Genomic DNA, 14,997 nt, shown 5'->3' on the forward strand with positions numbered 1-14,997 from the left:
TGCATCAGAACATCATCAGTGCAAGCTTACCTCAGAGAGTAGGTACATCAGGACATTAACAGTGCAATCTTTCCTCACACATAGAACAGGTACATCAGCAGTGCAAGCTTCCCTCACTCACAAAACAGGTGCATCAGAGCATCAGTAGTGCAAGCTTCCCTTTCAGAGAACAGGTACATCATGGTAGATGCTGTATAAACTTCCCTCGCACAGAGCACATACACCAGGACATCAGCAGTGCAGGCTTCCCTCACTAACAAAATGTATACATCAAGGCATCAGCAGTTCAAGCTTCCCTCACTAAGAGAACAGGTACATCAGGTCATCAGCAGTGCAAGCTCCCCTCACTCACTGAACAGGTAGATCAGGGCATCATCAGTGCTAGCTTCTCCCACTCACAGAGCAAGTACAAAAGGACATCAGCAAGGCAAGCTTCCCTCACTCACTGAACAGGTACACCAGGGCATACACAGTGCAGGCTTCCCTCTCACAGAACAGGTATATCATGGCAGCAGCAGTAGAAGCTTCCCTCTCTCAGTACAGTGCAAGCTTTCCTCAAACAAAGAACAGGGGCATCAAGGTATCAGCAGTGCAAGCTTTCCTCACTCACAGAACAAATACATGCCTCTTACAGAGCAGGTACATTTTGGCATCAACAGGGCAGGCTTCCCTTACTCAGAGAATAGGTACATCAGGGTATCCGCACTGCATGTGCAGACCAGGTACATCAGGGCATCAACAGTGCAAGCTTCCCTCACTCACAGAATAGGTACATCAGGGCATTAGCAGTCTATGCTTGCCTCTTCCCGAGCAGGTAAATCACAATTGGCAGCAGTAGAAGCTTTCCTCTCTCAGAACAGGTACATAAGGGCGTCAACAGTGCAAGCTTCCCTCAAACACAGAACAGGTACATCAGGGCATCTGCAGTACAAGCTTCTCTCTCACAGACAAGTTGCATCATTGTAGCAGTAGTACGTACAGCAGGGCGTCAGCAGCGCAAGCTTCCTCCACTTACAGAATAGGTACTTCGGGGTGTCAGTAGTGCAAGCTTCCCTTACTCAATGAACAGGTACAGCAGGCAGGAGCAGTGCACACTTCCTTCTCACAGAACAGGTATATCATGAGAACAGCAGTACAAGCATCGCTCTAACAGAACAGGTATATCATGGTAGCAGCAGTGCAAACTTCCCTCACTCACAGAATAGGTACAGCGGGGCGGGAGCAGTGCAAGCATCCCTCTAACAGAACAGGCATATCATGGTAGCAGCGAACAGGCATATCATGGTAGCAGCATTGCAAGCTTCCCTCACTCACAGAATGGGTAGATCAGTGCATTAGCAGTGCAAGCTTCCCTCACTCACAGAATAGGTAGATCAGGGCATCAGCAGTGCAAACTTCCCTCACTCACAGAATAGGTACATCAGGGCATCAGCAGTGCAAACTTCCTATCAGGGCATCAGCAGTGCAAACTTCCCTCACTCACAGAATAGGTACATCAGGGCATCAGCAGTGCAAACTTCCCATCAGGGCATCAGCAGTGCAAACTTCCCTCACTCATAGAATAGGTACATGAGTACATCAGCAGTGCAAGGTTCCCTCACAAACAGAATAGGTACATCAGGGCATCAGCAGTGCAAACTTCCTATCAGGGCATCAGCAGTGCAAACTTCCCTCACTCACAGAATAGGTACATCAGGGTATCAGCAGTGCAAACTTCCCATCAGGGCATCAGCAGTGCAAACTTCCCTCACTCACAGAATAGGTACATCAGGGCATCAGCAGTGCAAACTTCCCATCAGGGCATTAGCAGTGCAAGCTTCCCTCACTCACAGAATAGGTACATTAGTACATCAGCAGTGCACGCTTCCCTCACTCACAGAATAGGTAGATCATGGCATCGGCAGTGCAAACTTCCCTCACTCACAGAATAGGTACATCAGGGTATCAGCAGTGCAAACTTCCCATCAGGGCATCAGCAGTGCAAACTTCCCTCACTCACAGAATAGGTACATCAGGGCATCAGCAGTGCAAACTTCCCATCAGGGCATTAGCAGTGCAAGCTTCCCTCACTCACAGAATAGGTACATTAGTACATCAGCAGTGCAAGCTTCCCTCACTCACAGAATAGGTAGATCATGGCATCGGCAGTGCAAACTTCCCTCACTCACAGAATAGGTAGATCAGGGCATCAGCAGTGTAAGCGTCCTTTACATACAGAACAGACAATAAGAGGCAGCACACACACAGCTTCCCACACACACAAACTACTATTTTACCGGCCTGACCAGCAATGCTATGGTAAGGCCAGTAAAAACATTGATAAACGAGCAAAAGTTTGTCTTTTTCAGCCTTTCAAACAAAAATTAAAAAACAAATACAGGAAGAAATCACTTTAGAAAGTATTTTAGAAATGTTTATGAGATTCCTAAAAGATTTAAAAAGCGAACTTGCAGAATTGGCCTGTAAAAAATAACACAGAGGATTTTACAGAAACCCATCTACAAGCTCCAGTTCTGCACTTACAGATTCTCGAAATATAACCACGTGACGCGTAAATGGTGTCACCCCAGAGTTAATCACTAGCAGCAGAGGAGTCTGTTCTCTGCTCTGACTGTAACATGAACCCGGAAGTCCCAGCGCAGCCAGAGAGGGGCAGACGCACAGACACACCCACTTCACACAGAGAGAGAAATGAAACTTAACTTTACTTCCTGCATTTCTGAATCATGGCGGCAGCAGCTCAGCTCGGGGACCTCAAGGAAGAGGCCACTTGTTCCATCTGTTTGGAATATTTTAAGGATCCTGTGTCCATCGAGTGTGGACACAACTTCTGCCGCTCCTGCATCACTCAGAGCTGGGAGGGAAGAGATGGAAACTTCCCCTGTCCACAGTGCAGGGAAATATCTTCTGGGAGAAGCCTCCGGCCCAACAGGCAACTGGGGAACATGGTGGAAATGTTAAAACAGCTTCATCTGCCCCCATTGAAGCCCCCGGAGGAGAATCTGTGTGAGAAACATGAAGAGAAACTGAGGCTGTTCTGCGCAGAGGATCAGAGGCTGATATGCTGGGTCTGCCGAGAGTCCAAGGAACATAAAACTCACTCAGCAAGTCCTGTAGAGGAGGCTGCAGAGGAGTACAAGGTATGTGCGTGGGCATTCATGGATTCCAAAGTCCCAGTGTGAGCCCCATTGAGCAACCTGCTAAGGAGCACAAGGTGTGTGTGTGGGTGTTCTGGAACGACAAGTGAAGGTCACAGGGTATGTCTGGAAATTCAGGGTTCACAAAGTCCCTATGTGAGTCCCATCAGGGAGGCAGCCTGAGAGCGGGAGCTATGTGTGCAAGTGTTCAGTCATTCAGTGAAACCCATACAGGAAGCTGCAGAAGAGCACAAGGTATGTGTGTGGGTGTTCAGGATTCACAAGTGTATACACTACTGGAGTCTAATAGAAGATGCAGTGTCTTTGGGTGTGGAGGGATCAAAGGCACCCTGCGGGTCCCACATAAATGGTTGTCCAAGAGCACAAGGTATGTGAGTGGATGTTCAGAGTTCACTAATGAAGACATACAATGATTCCAACAAACGAATACACGGCATTTAAATCAGATTTTAGGGGTCACAGGTTAGTTGCGCCTCCTAGAAGAGGGCAAGGGACATCTGTGATCATTCAGGGATCACAGTTCACTCTGTGGGTCTCCATGGGTCCCTGGAGAAGGGACATCTGTGATCATTCAGGGATCACAGTTCACTCTGTGAGTCTCCACAGGTCACTAGAGAAGGCTGCCCATACACATTAGGTAAGTTTGTTAGTTGTAAGTGAGTTTCAAAGTGTGACCCATGTAAGAAACTGCAGAAGATCGCACTGGGCGTCTGTCAGAGCCCCGAGGTTTTCACCTCGCACCACATAAGCAGCTGCAGATAATCAGAAGTCATATGCATGTGGGTGTTTTGTGATACCAAGCAGGGCTTTAAGTAGGCCGGTAGGCCGGTCTGAGCACCAGCAGTTATTTTTAGGGGGCCTCGAAACTGATCTCTATCGGGCTGTATTTTCGGGCCTCACAAAGGTAGTCCGTTTTCTTTTTTTTAATTGGACTGCAGTGAGAGCAAGCACATCGCTCACTACTGAGAAGTGGAGACATCATGCCAGGTAAGCCACGTTATCGGGGAAGGGAAATCCTTTAGAGAGCCATTTTCTCTCAGGATTTCTCTTCTCTTTTTGCAGTGTGTGAGTAGTTGGCCTGATATATGCTGTCCACTAGTTATAGTGGGCACCTTGTACCAGTCCAAACAACCCTTATTGATGATAAGTTAAAGACAACCTTTATTGAAAGCTATCCTAGTGGTAGCTATGGAGAGCAGCCTTCAGGCTAAGTCTTGAAGGATTGTAAAGCAGCTTGTTTTACCAGTTTATAATCTCTGAAATGACCAAATGAAAAGAGATCCACACCAGGTGTATATATAAAATATATGTATTTATTCTAAAACAACCCCCCCTAGTCTCTTTATGAGGCTAGAAGTCGAAGGACACAAGTTACAAGGCAAATATCAACAGTGAATAAGCACAACATACAGTTAGCCCTAGGGGCGAGCCAAACCATATACTAAAATAGTGGTATAAGAACCACGACTGAACTAGACACAGGCCTAGAGCCTCTAGAATCGCTGCGACCCCAAGGAACCACCCAAGGTAGTGACACAGGGGACCCACGGGGGCCGTGTGCAGTGTGACAACACAGCCGCGAGCTTCCGTTAGCTTCTATAGAGAATGTCGCAGTTAGATTTTTAAAGATAAAGGACACTTAGGAGAGGACTTGCAGCCAACCCTTTTAGACTTAAGGGGTTCTAGGGCCCACACCCACGGAAGCATCGGAGTACTCGTGTTACCTCCCCCAGGGAAGATGGGTGCATAGGTGTCAAATGGTGTCGGGTCGCGTCGTCGTTTCAATGGATAACTGCTGCAAAGTGCTGCTGCCGGGACGAGGAGAAGTGTCCAAGCCTGAATCGAAGATGTAGAAGACCTGAAAGCAGAGGGGACAGAGTCTGGGTCACTTGCCGGTGACCAGGAGCATGGAAGTTGAATGAACACCGATGTCGGGGGTTTCTGGTGAAGAAGGTGAAGTTTGACTCTTCAGCCACGAGGACCAGGAGGTGTCGACGATGACCAGGAGCTGGATTCGAGCTGCCCACGAAGGATGTCGAGTGCTGCGGTGTCGGTATCCGGATTGGACCCAATAAGCCTTGGCAACAGCAACCCACGCAGAAATAGAAGAAATGCTTCAGTGCGGACCAGTAAGGTCCTGGGGACTCCCCCAGCAAGGAGGAGTGAGGGCACGTCTGGAGCAACCAGGAAAGCCCAAGGAAAGCCAGAGATACTTTCTCAGGGACCCACAAGTCGACAGCAAAAAGTCGGGGTAACCATAAGAAGCAGATCCTACTCTCCTACACAGTGCAGGAGCAACATCATCGTGGGATGATTAGGAGAGAGAAGAGCGCGCAACGCCCATTGCCCCGGGCTGAGACAGCTTCCACACACACGGCCGCACCCAGTACTTCACAGGTCTTTAAAAGACCATTTGCTTGTAAATGAGGCTCTGTTTTTTTTTTTCACCCCTTTTTACAGCCCCTGCATCCCCACTCTGCCTATTGCTGGAAGAATTAGCCTCCCCCGAAATTTGGCTCTAGTTGCGCCTCTGCAGAACACCACAGGCAGCCAACTCCAGCGCGACCCTGCTCTGACCTTTCACAGTGTCTTGTTTTAGTGCTACAAAAACACACACTTTGCCTGGCTCACTTTGGGGCAGATTTACAAGCCCCTTGCAACACATTTACGCCGCCGTTGCGTCACTTCTGTGACGCAGCACCCATGTAAATCATGCGCCATGTTGCGCCGTATTTACAACGTGACGCATCTAGGGAGATGCGTCACGTTATAAACCCCTGCGCCACATGAAACCTGCGTCAGGTTTCATGTGGGCGTTCCAGCGCAGGGTGGGCGTTCCCTTACAGGTACGCCTCGTAAAAGTGACGCAGTGAAATCTACAAGAATTCACTGAGTCACTTTTACGGCCATGCTGCATTAAAACCCTGCGCCTGCTTGAAGCAGGCGTAAGGATTGATGCAGCATGTTAGGCATAGGGCACCCCCGCCCTTGCCACGCGACTCCAGCACTGTGCCGCATTTCCGCCAGGGTATGTGACACGCACCTGCCCATCCATGCGCCACGGCGCGCCACATTGTAAATGCGGCGCATCAATGGTGGCGCACGTGTGGTTTTGCAGGTCGCAAGTGTTCTGGCGCATCCCTGCCGATTTGCAGAGATGCGCCAGACCTTGTAAATCTGCCCCTTTGTTCTCACACCCCCTCTTTAATATGAAGATAGTAGCGTCACCTTGTAAATATGACCCTTATGGCAGCAGTCCGCTGCAGTAAAGGGAGGGGCTATGGGTGTTTCTGTGTGCGTTCCACCACAAATCCCAGTGCTTTTCTAGGCTGCCCCTTATTTACAAGGGTGGTGTAAATATGGGGCAGCACCAAAAATAAGACCAGGGAAAACCTGCTCTTAAACAGGTGCAACGAGGAGAAATGATTAATTTCTCTCCGTTTTTGCTGTTTCTATGTGTGCGCAATTCGCCATAAGCGATTGCTCATGTGCAGAAAGGGGTCCCTTCCTGCACATAAACAATCATTCAAAAAATGACGTTTTCCAACTTCTATATGTGCTGCATTCTTAAGCACACATAGAGATTACAAATCGTCATTAGTGCTTGTTCATGCGCAAATGAACAATCATTCCCTGCAACGCAGGCACCCTTGCGGCGCTAGGCAGCTAAATTTAGTGCCATCACTAGGGAAAATGCAGGAGTGCGCCGCATTCTTGCAAATACGGCACATCCCTGTGTTTTGAAACTGTTGAAGCGTGGCGTTAGAAACTTTGGCTTAAGACCTAGCTCCGAACATTTCTTGTAAATATGCCCCATGATGTGGCAATGCAGGGTTATATTAGGAGCTCATGTGGTTATGGTACACTGAAGAAGCGGTGCAGTAATGCAGGGTGTCGCACAGCGCGGCCGGTGCCAGATCTGGGACCTGGTTGCGGGTGCCCAGGAGATCCTGGAAGCCACGCGGGGCTCGTGGAGGCCCTCGTGTGTGTTGTGTAGCAGCGCCCCGGGCAGTCGTGGCCCCTGGCAGCTGGGGCATAGCCATCGGCCCCCACACAGAAGACTCACCCACATCGGACGGCTCAGACGCGAGAGGTAGTGCGGCATCCTCAAGGTCGACCCTGTGCACCTCGAAGGGGTCCGGCAGGCGCCTTGAGCCACGGGTGTGCCCCGCAGGGCCGGGTGCCACCCCAGGGATTCCCTTCGACCCAGGAGCACCGGGGCAGACAGTGACACTGACTGTGCCCGGGTCGATCCTGTTGACCAACCTTCGTGGCTGGATGGGCCTGAGGGCCCAGAGAGGAGACCTGCTTGTGGCCGGGGCTGCGCCCACGGGGGTACTCTGGCCCGCCTGCGCATCCCATCCTACTAGGAGCACTCGTGGGGCCCAAAAGTACAAAGACACGGCAGTGGAGGCAGGCACTGGGCCCCGCTGGCTGGGGTCTGCGACGGTCGGAAGTCGACGCTGCAGCTGATCGACAACCTTGGGACCCGTGCTGAGGGTGTCACGGCCGGGCTGGGGATACAGCAGAGGTGGCTATTCACATAAAGGGCCTGTGAGGAGACATGCCACTATTCCCCCGCCCCAGAGTGGATACTGAAGCCGCCCCATCGAGGGCTGGTGGAGTGGACCACCCACACTTGAAGGTTGCGGGTCCAGCTCCAGCCGTTTTGCAACATCCTGGAGGGACTGCAGCCTGGGGCCCCGTGGGACTGAGCTGGTGCAAGAAGACCTGTGGGCTAGGGGTCCGGCGAGTCTGATCCCGGTAGGCGGTCTACTTGGCTGGCTGACCCTGGGCTGCGGAGGCAGCTGAGCTAGGCTTAGTGCAGCTTGTGGCCCAGGGCGGCCAGATTCCATGAGGCATGGTCCGCTGTAGTATACCCGAGTGACCCCAACGGGGCACCTAGGTGGCAGGTTGCCTATCGGAGATACGTGCCAGAATCTTTAGCGGAAGGAAATACAATCAGAAGCAGGGTAGACACTGCGCTATGGCTCCCCCTCCCAACCTCCCTTTTCAATCATGGCCGAGGATAAACCAGTGGTCCCCACCTCCAAGCAAAGCACCCTGGACCAGTTTGTCTCAGCCCCTGGTGCACGAGCAACACAGACCCCGGGAGCCCTGTCGCCAACAATGCCACTTTGCTGGCCGCGAGCACTCAGGTCCGCGTTACCCTAGACACAAAGATTAGTGCTGTGGGTTTGGAGGTCTACTTTTTGTGTCAAGATCTTAGAAAGGCTGTGGATCGCATCACGTAGGTGGAGACCTTTAGTCGTACATGCGTTCACAGCCTACTATGCCTCCTTATACGAGCAGAAGGAACTCGTATCGAACGTGACGATAGGGGATTTTCTAACAGACATATCTCCCAAAAAGCTGCCAGACCACCTGCGCGACCAGCTAGATGCCCCCATAACCGCAGAGGAACTCGATGCGGCTTTATCCAACATGCACGCCGGCCGCGCGCCTGGCCCCAACGGCTTCCTTAGTGACTTTCTACGACCACCCAAGGCGCAGCTCGGCCACATCTGTTGGATGCACTCCATGAGGCTCTGGAGCAGCACACCTTACTTCCTGATTGGCGCCGTACTGAGATAGTGGAGTTCCTTAAACCAGGCCACCCCCAGAAGAACCATCTTCTTACCGCCCCATCTTCCTCACTAAATTTTGAACCCAAACTGTTGGGTAATGTCCTTGCTGACCGCCTCCGCACATATGTCCAAGAACTGATCCACCCAGACCAGGCTTACTTCATGCTGCACCGGTCTGCCCAGCCCAATATTAGAAGGGTTCACAATGCCATTGCGAAGCCCCGGAGCTGGGCTGCCCTGCGGCCATTCTTTTGGTCGATATAGATAAGGCGTTTGAGGCCCTAAGTTGGACTTATTTATTTCAGCTCCTCTGATCTCTCAACTTTGGTCCACGCTTTTTGTCCTACATATAATTATTACTCACAGAGCTCTCGGCCTCTGTGCGAAAAGCAGGTTTCCGGTCAGCACCCTTCCCAAAACGTCAGGGTACGAGGCAGGGTTGCCCCCTGTATCCATTGCTATTTGCGCTCCCACAGAGCCCTTAGCTACATGGGTGCGGCGGGACCCATTAATTCGTGGGTATGAATGGTCACATGACCGGTCTGACAGAATTGCGCTATATGCAGACGACGTATTATTCTTTTTAAGCGACCCTGGATTTTCCCGCCCCCGGATTCTCCAGATACTTTGAGTGTTTGGGGAGACCTCCGGCCTTGGAGCTAATCCAGCAAAGCCAGTGTTATTTCTAGTATGCGGAGCCCATGGGCGCAGCTCCTGGGTTTCGCAGTTATCCCACGCAACCGAGGGCTTCAAATACCTGTGGGTCTTTATCTTGCCTTGTCCCACGATATCTTGGGCACATAATATCAATCCACGCACGTGATTCGCCCAGGTTAATGCACTCCTTAATAATTGCCTATGGGGAGGGGGCGACGCCTGTGTTGCACTACGAACCTGCATGCAGTCGACGTACTGTGGCTGTCGCCGAGCTTCCAGGCTTCCGAGCATGGGACCTCATTGGAATCGCTACCCTGAGTGACATTCTGCTGGGACCCACTCTCAAATCTTTTCAGCAACTGCAAATAGAATACCACTTGCACCGGACACAGTTTTACAAATATCTGCACCTGAGACACGCCCTGACTCCCCTAATCTGCTTGCTGGGAGGTCTACCAGTATTTCACCCCACTAGAGAGACGTTTACTAATGGGGGATCTTGGCACGCATAAGATCCGGCAAATCTACCAGACACTGACTACTCATACCCAAACCACACTACACAAACCCCGGGATGCGTGGGAAGCAGACATTCCCGACCTTACAGACGATGACTGGACTGAGGCTCTAGCTAGTCCCGAGGTGCCACTATAACCACACGATACCGCCTAATTCCATTTAAATACCTCCACCGAGCATACTACACCCGCTCCACCCTCTGGAGGATCGGCGTTATACAGTCCCCCACATGTCTGAGATGCAGAGAATCAGAGGGGACGTTTCAACACACAGTCTGGAGCTGTGGGGCACTGCAACCATTTTGGCATAAAATATCTTCTTGTCTGGCTCTGGTCCTGTCCTGGTGTCTTCCATTCGATCCCAAGCTTTTCTTACTTCACAGCACCGAGGGGATAGGGGGAAATCACTATAAACTACATCTTCTATTTTTGGGCCTCACATTTGCCTAGAGGGGCATTGCCCAAACGTGTAAGGGTACCTCCCCGCCATCAAAGGGTGGGTGGAGAAAGGCCATGGACAGATGCATGGAGGCTGAAATCGTGGTGTACCAGGCGCATGGTTGTCCATAAAAACATAGGAAAATATGGTCTTGCTGGACAACAGACCGCGGCATAGACCTGCCTCCCCTGCCACCATTAGACCCTCCCTAAACCAGGCAATCAAATCACACTTGACCATATTTAGGTAAGATGAGTCGCTCTGTCATCTAAACATGTACACCTGGACATTTTACTTATGGTGAAAGATGCAGTAACCTGTGCCAAGTTTAGTTATTGGGCCTGTATGTTCACAGGCAATGTTGTTGTTTGAATATAATTGGTACCATCTCATATAAGCTGTATCCGAAATATATGCTTCGAGTACCGTCTGCTATGTACCGTCAAAGTCAATAAAATGTGTTAATAATAAAAAAAGACTGCACTCCATATATCTACACTTATTTCTTGCACTTTCATCTCTGCAGGTAAAACTTCAAGAGTGGCTGCGTCTTCTGAAGAAAGAGGAAATATATTTTCAGGAGTCTAAAGTCAAGGAAGAGGAACACTATAAAACCATGAGGGTGAGTGGCTGCAGTGAGTGCTGTGTCTCTGTGTGTCTGTATGTGTCCATGTCCATGTCTTTGTGTGACCTCTTAGAGTTCAAGAACACAGAGGCTGATGAGTCACCCTACAAACTGGGTCATGGTCCCCACCAAATAAATATACTGACCGGAGTCACTGTTCTTGGATATTGGGGCTGAAACCGGCCACGGGCTCATCCTAAAAAAATCATAAAATCAAGAATTACTCTTCTGATCCTAAGGTAGTACTTACATACTCACACGGTGTGTGTTAGAGTATGTGTGCACAGTTGTGGCATTATCTGGCTGTGAGTACGTAGCAGTGTGTGTGTGTGTGTGTGCGTGTGTGTGTGTGTGTGTGTGCATGCATAAGTGTGTGCATGCATGTTCACACTTGGGTGTACGTGTCTAAGCATTTGTTCAAGTATGGATGGCCCTGGAGTTATCTGTGGGAGTGCATGCATGTCTGAGCATCTCCATATCCGTCTGTGTTTTGGGCTTGAATTAGTGCCTGTGTGTGTCTGCATATGCATATATAGGTTTTAAGATACAGAGTATGCAAATAAATGTGCGTGTCTATGTGCATGTGTGGTTGAGGGTTGTGTATGCTTTCGTCTGTATTTATTGGCTGTGGGTTTGTACTTACGTATGTGGATGCCTCTCTATGGGTTTGTGTATCGCAAGGTCTGATATATGCATGAGTGGTGAGTTACACAACCGTGAGATTTTATATGCATCTGTGTGTGAGTATATATATGTATGGATGTGTGAGTCTGTGCATGCATGGCCTGAAGATATCCATATGTGAGTCTTTACAAGGTTTGTGTGTGAGTGTGCACATTAATGTGTGCATCTGCATGAGTGTGTACCTCTGGGTGTGTGTATGCATGGATCTGGAGTTATACATCTGTGGGACTTTATATGCATCTGTGTGTGAGTATATATATGCATGGGTGTGTACCTCAGGGTGTGTGTATGCATGGATCTGGAGTTATACATCTGTGTGTGAGTATATATATGCATGAGTGTGTACCTCAGGGTGTGTGTATGCATGGATCTGGAGTTATACATCTGTGAGACTGTATATGCATCTGTGTGTGAGTATATATATGCATGGATGTGTGCCTCTGTGAGTCTGCATGCATTGCCCAAAGATATCCACCTTTGAGTTTCAAATTAATGTGTGCATCTATATGAGTGTGTACCTCTGTGGGTTGTGTATGCGTGGATCGGTAGTGATCTATACATCCAACAGACAAAGCAAGCCTGGAGTAAGCCCCTTCCTAAACAAAGGTTTTAGCAATGTAATCATGCTATGGTATTGTATATACAACGTCAAATCAGAGAACATCCAACAGAGTTCGCCGAAGTAATGGAAGCTCCAACATTGTGTACATGAGTTTTAGCCCACGAATAGTTCATCTAAACCAAATGCCTTCTAATCTTAGCACGTTTCGGGACATTTAGATTCCCTTCTTCAGGACTGATGAATTTCTAATTCTAGGATTGAAATGGGCACAGCTCAGCTTCAGCCCCTGACCTTGGACATTCTCTGTTCTGCTCAGTCCTCATTGCAAGGTTTTCCTGCAACAGTCTTATTAATCGGCCTTAGTTTGACGCGTCAGTTTTTATGCCTTCATTAGACCTTTCTTACAGGGATAGGGCACAGCTGACGGGAATGTCCCAGGATAGCTGGTGCACCTAGCCCTGCCTCAGGATGGGAGAAGGGGCAGGCCTGTAACGTGGAAGCCCCTTCAGCAGTGGTGCACATTTATCACCACTCTGACACTACCATTGGTCGTGATATTAAAGTATTCAACAGGGGGTGTCTGTAGAGATACATTTAACAAGGGTGTCACTGCCATAAACCTTTCATGGTATCTGATAAACCCTCCCACAGTTTTCATGCAGTGTTCTCCCTTTCGCTGTTGCTTCTGCTCACACGATAAGTACAGCCTTTAAAATACTAATACTTAGGGCTGATTTTGATGTCGCCGGTCCCGACCACCTCATTAGGATGCGACGGAACACTGTTCTGTCGCATGCCTATATTCCACTATGGGAGCATGCATTCCGGCTGTAAACCGGCCGTAATGCATGCTCCCATAGTTCATCCCTGCACCCAGTGGCAGGCACCTCAATATGCCAGCCACAAGGTGCAGGGATCATCGGGGGGGCACCATAGGCACCCCCTAGGACTCCAACTGGAGGCTGTGCACCAAAGGGGGCCCTGCTGGGGGCCCCAAACATGTTTTTGACATGGTTTCCATGTCGGACAGACCGGCCCTTGAGATTACAGGCCGACTGCTGAATGGCAGACGAGCCCGTCGGAAGCAAGCTGTCCCGTCTTAGATCCGAATGCCCACGCCCCGCCCTCCCGGATAAAGTTGGGTCTACCTCAGAGTTAGACGCAAAGGTGGTGGCTCTAAGCGTCAAGGGAGGAAAAGGCCCTAGGAAAGGTATCGATAAAGGCCTCAAGTCCTGCCAAGACTGTCTACTTGATATTACTGACCCACTCACAAAGACGTTCGAGATGGCTGAAGTGGCTCATCTTAAAGACACCCTCATTGACCCCAAGGAATTGCGCTAATGGGCACAAAGAGCCATCTGCCTCCTGGGGAACGCAAATACTGCACTCTCAAATGAGAGAAGAAAAAGCATATTGCAAAAAATAGATCTCAAATTGGTCAAACTGGCCACTAGCAGAGGGGTAGCTGCCTCCCAGGATCTACTTTTTGGGGGACAATTTTATTAGGGACGTAGCTAAGTACATGGGAGCATTTAGCTCAAATCAGAAGTCCTAGAAAGCCATCAAGAAAGTTTTCCAGGATAGGGTTTTTGGCAGGGCCGGGAGAACAGGGGGTCGGTTCCTTAGCCGTGGCCAAAGCTCTTCAAGACCCTACCTGGGACATGGCGCAAGATTTGCGCACCCACACTTTGCTCCACATTCGTCATTTATACCCCCAGAAACAAATACTTCACGGGAGAGGCTTCAGAAGTGAGCTATGAACGACCTTTCAGATACCCCTATAAAAGTGGGAGGCAGAGCAGCCCAATTTTGTGGAAACTTGAATTTGGTGAATCAGGACCCTTTGGTCCTAGACTCAGTGAAGGGATACATGATCGAATTTACAGATACACCACTACAAAGGAAAATTCCCCCAGAACTGATCTTCTCACAAGAAAATTCTATTTTAGTAACACAAGAAGTAGAGGATTTATTGACCAAAGAGGTAACGGAGTCAGGTTTCATCAGCAATATCTTTCTAGTGAAGAAGAAGGACAAAGGGATGAGACCAGTGATACATCTAAAAGAGTTGAACGAATGGGTGGTCTACCACAATTTCAAAATGGAAGGAATGCACCTCCTCAGAGATGTGCTAAGGAAAGGGGATTGGCTAACTCGGTTAATCTAAAGGATACATACCTGACCATACCAATTTGGACTCCACACCAAAGGTTTTTCCAATTCACCTAAATGGGTGGACTATGGCAATTGTGCAGTCTCCCTTTCGGACTTTCTTCATTCCCTTGGTGTTTCACCAAGGCTCTTCGTCCCATAGCGGGATGGCTAAGGGCGAGAGGGGTGAGACTAATAGTTTACTTAGACAATATCCTGATAATGGCACAGTCCACATAAGTGGTCTCACGCCACATAGAACTTACAATGAGCCTACTGGAACCCCTGGGTTTTGTCATAAACAGGCAAAAATCTTGCATTGTACCAAACCAGGAAATGCAGTTCTTGGGTTTTGTCATGAACATAATAAGGGCAGAATTGAAATTGCCAGGGGAAAAGTTAAGGAAACTTTACAACGAATTGAGGAATCTCTTTTAAGTTTTAAAAGAATTTTATTAGGTAATGAGAAATGAGAATGCAATACAGAGTATCCGCTGGGAAGGGGAGAAAAGAGGAGGGGGGGAGGAAGGGGAAGGGAGGGGAATGCAAAATACAATATGTAAGAGAGAATGTACAACCAAATAGTAATCATGGGCACTTGAAATCAATCCTATC

The 14,997-nt window shown here is 49.3% G+C and overlaps 1 protein-coding gene across 1 annotated transcript in view; it reads left to right on the top strand.

Moving 5' to 3' along the window:
• Window positions 1–2,661: 2,661 nt before the first annotated feature.
• LOC146869183 (E3 ubiquitin-protein ligase TRIM39-like) overlaps window positions 2,662–14,997 on the top strand; it is a gene marked incomplete at its 3' end in the record, with an annotated part of 62,729 nt that continues 50,393 nt past the window's right edge. Inside the window, exons 1-2 of the mRNA XM_085632388.1 lie at window positions 2,662–3,140; window positions 10,887–10,982. Of these exons, the coding sequence (XP_085488514.1) occupies window positions 2,727–3,140; window positions 10,887–10,982 (510 nt within the window). The remainder of the gene's footprint in view (window positions 3,141–10,886; window positions 10,983–14,997) is intronic.

This window comes from Triturus cristatus, chromosome 1_1, assembly GCF_964204655.1.
Source record: "Triturus cristatus chromosome 1_1, aTriCri1.1, whole genome shotgun sequence".
NCBI lineage: Eukaryota > Metazoa > Chordata > Amphibia > Caudata > Salamandridae > Triturus > Triturus cristatus.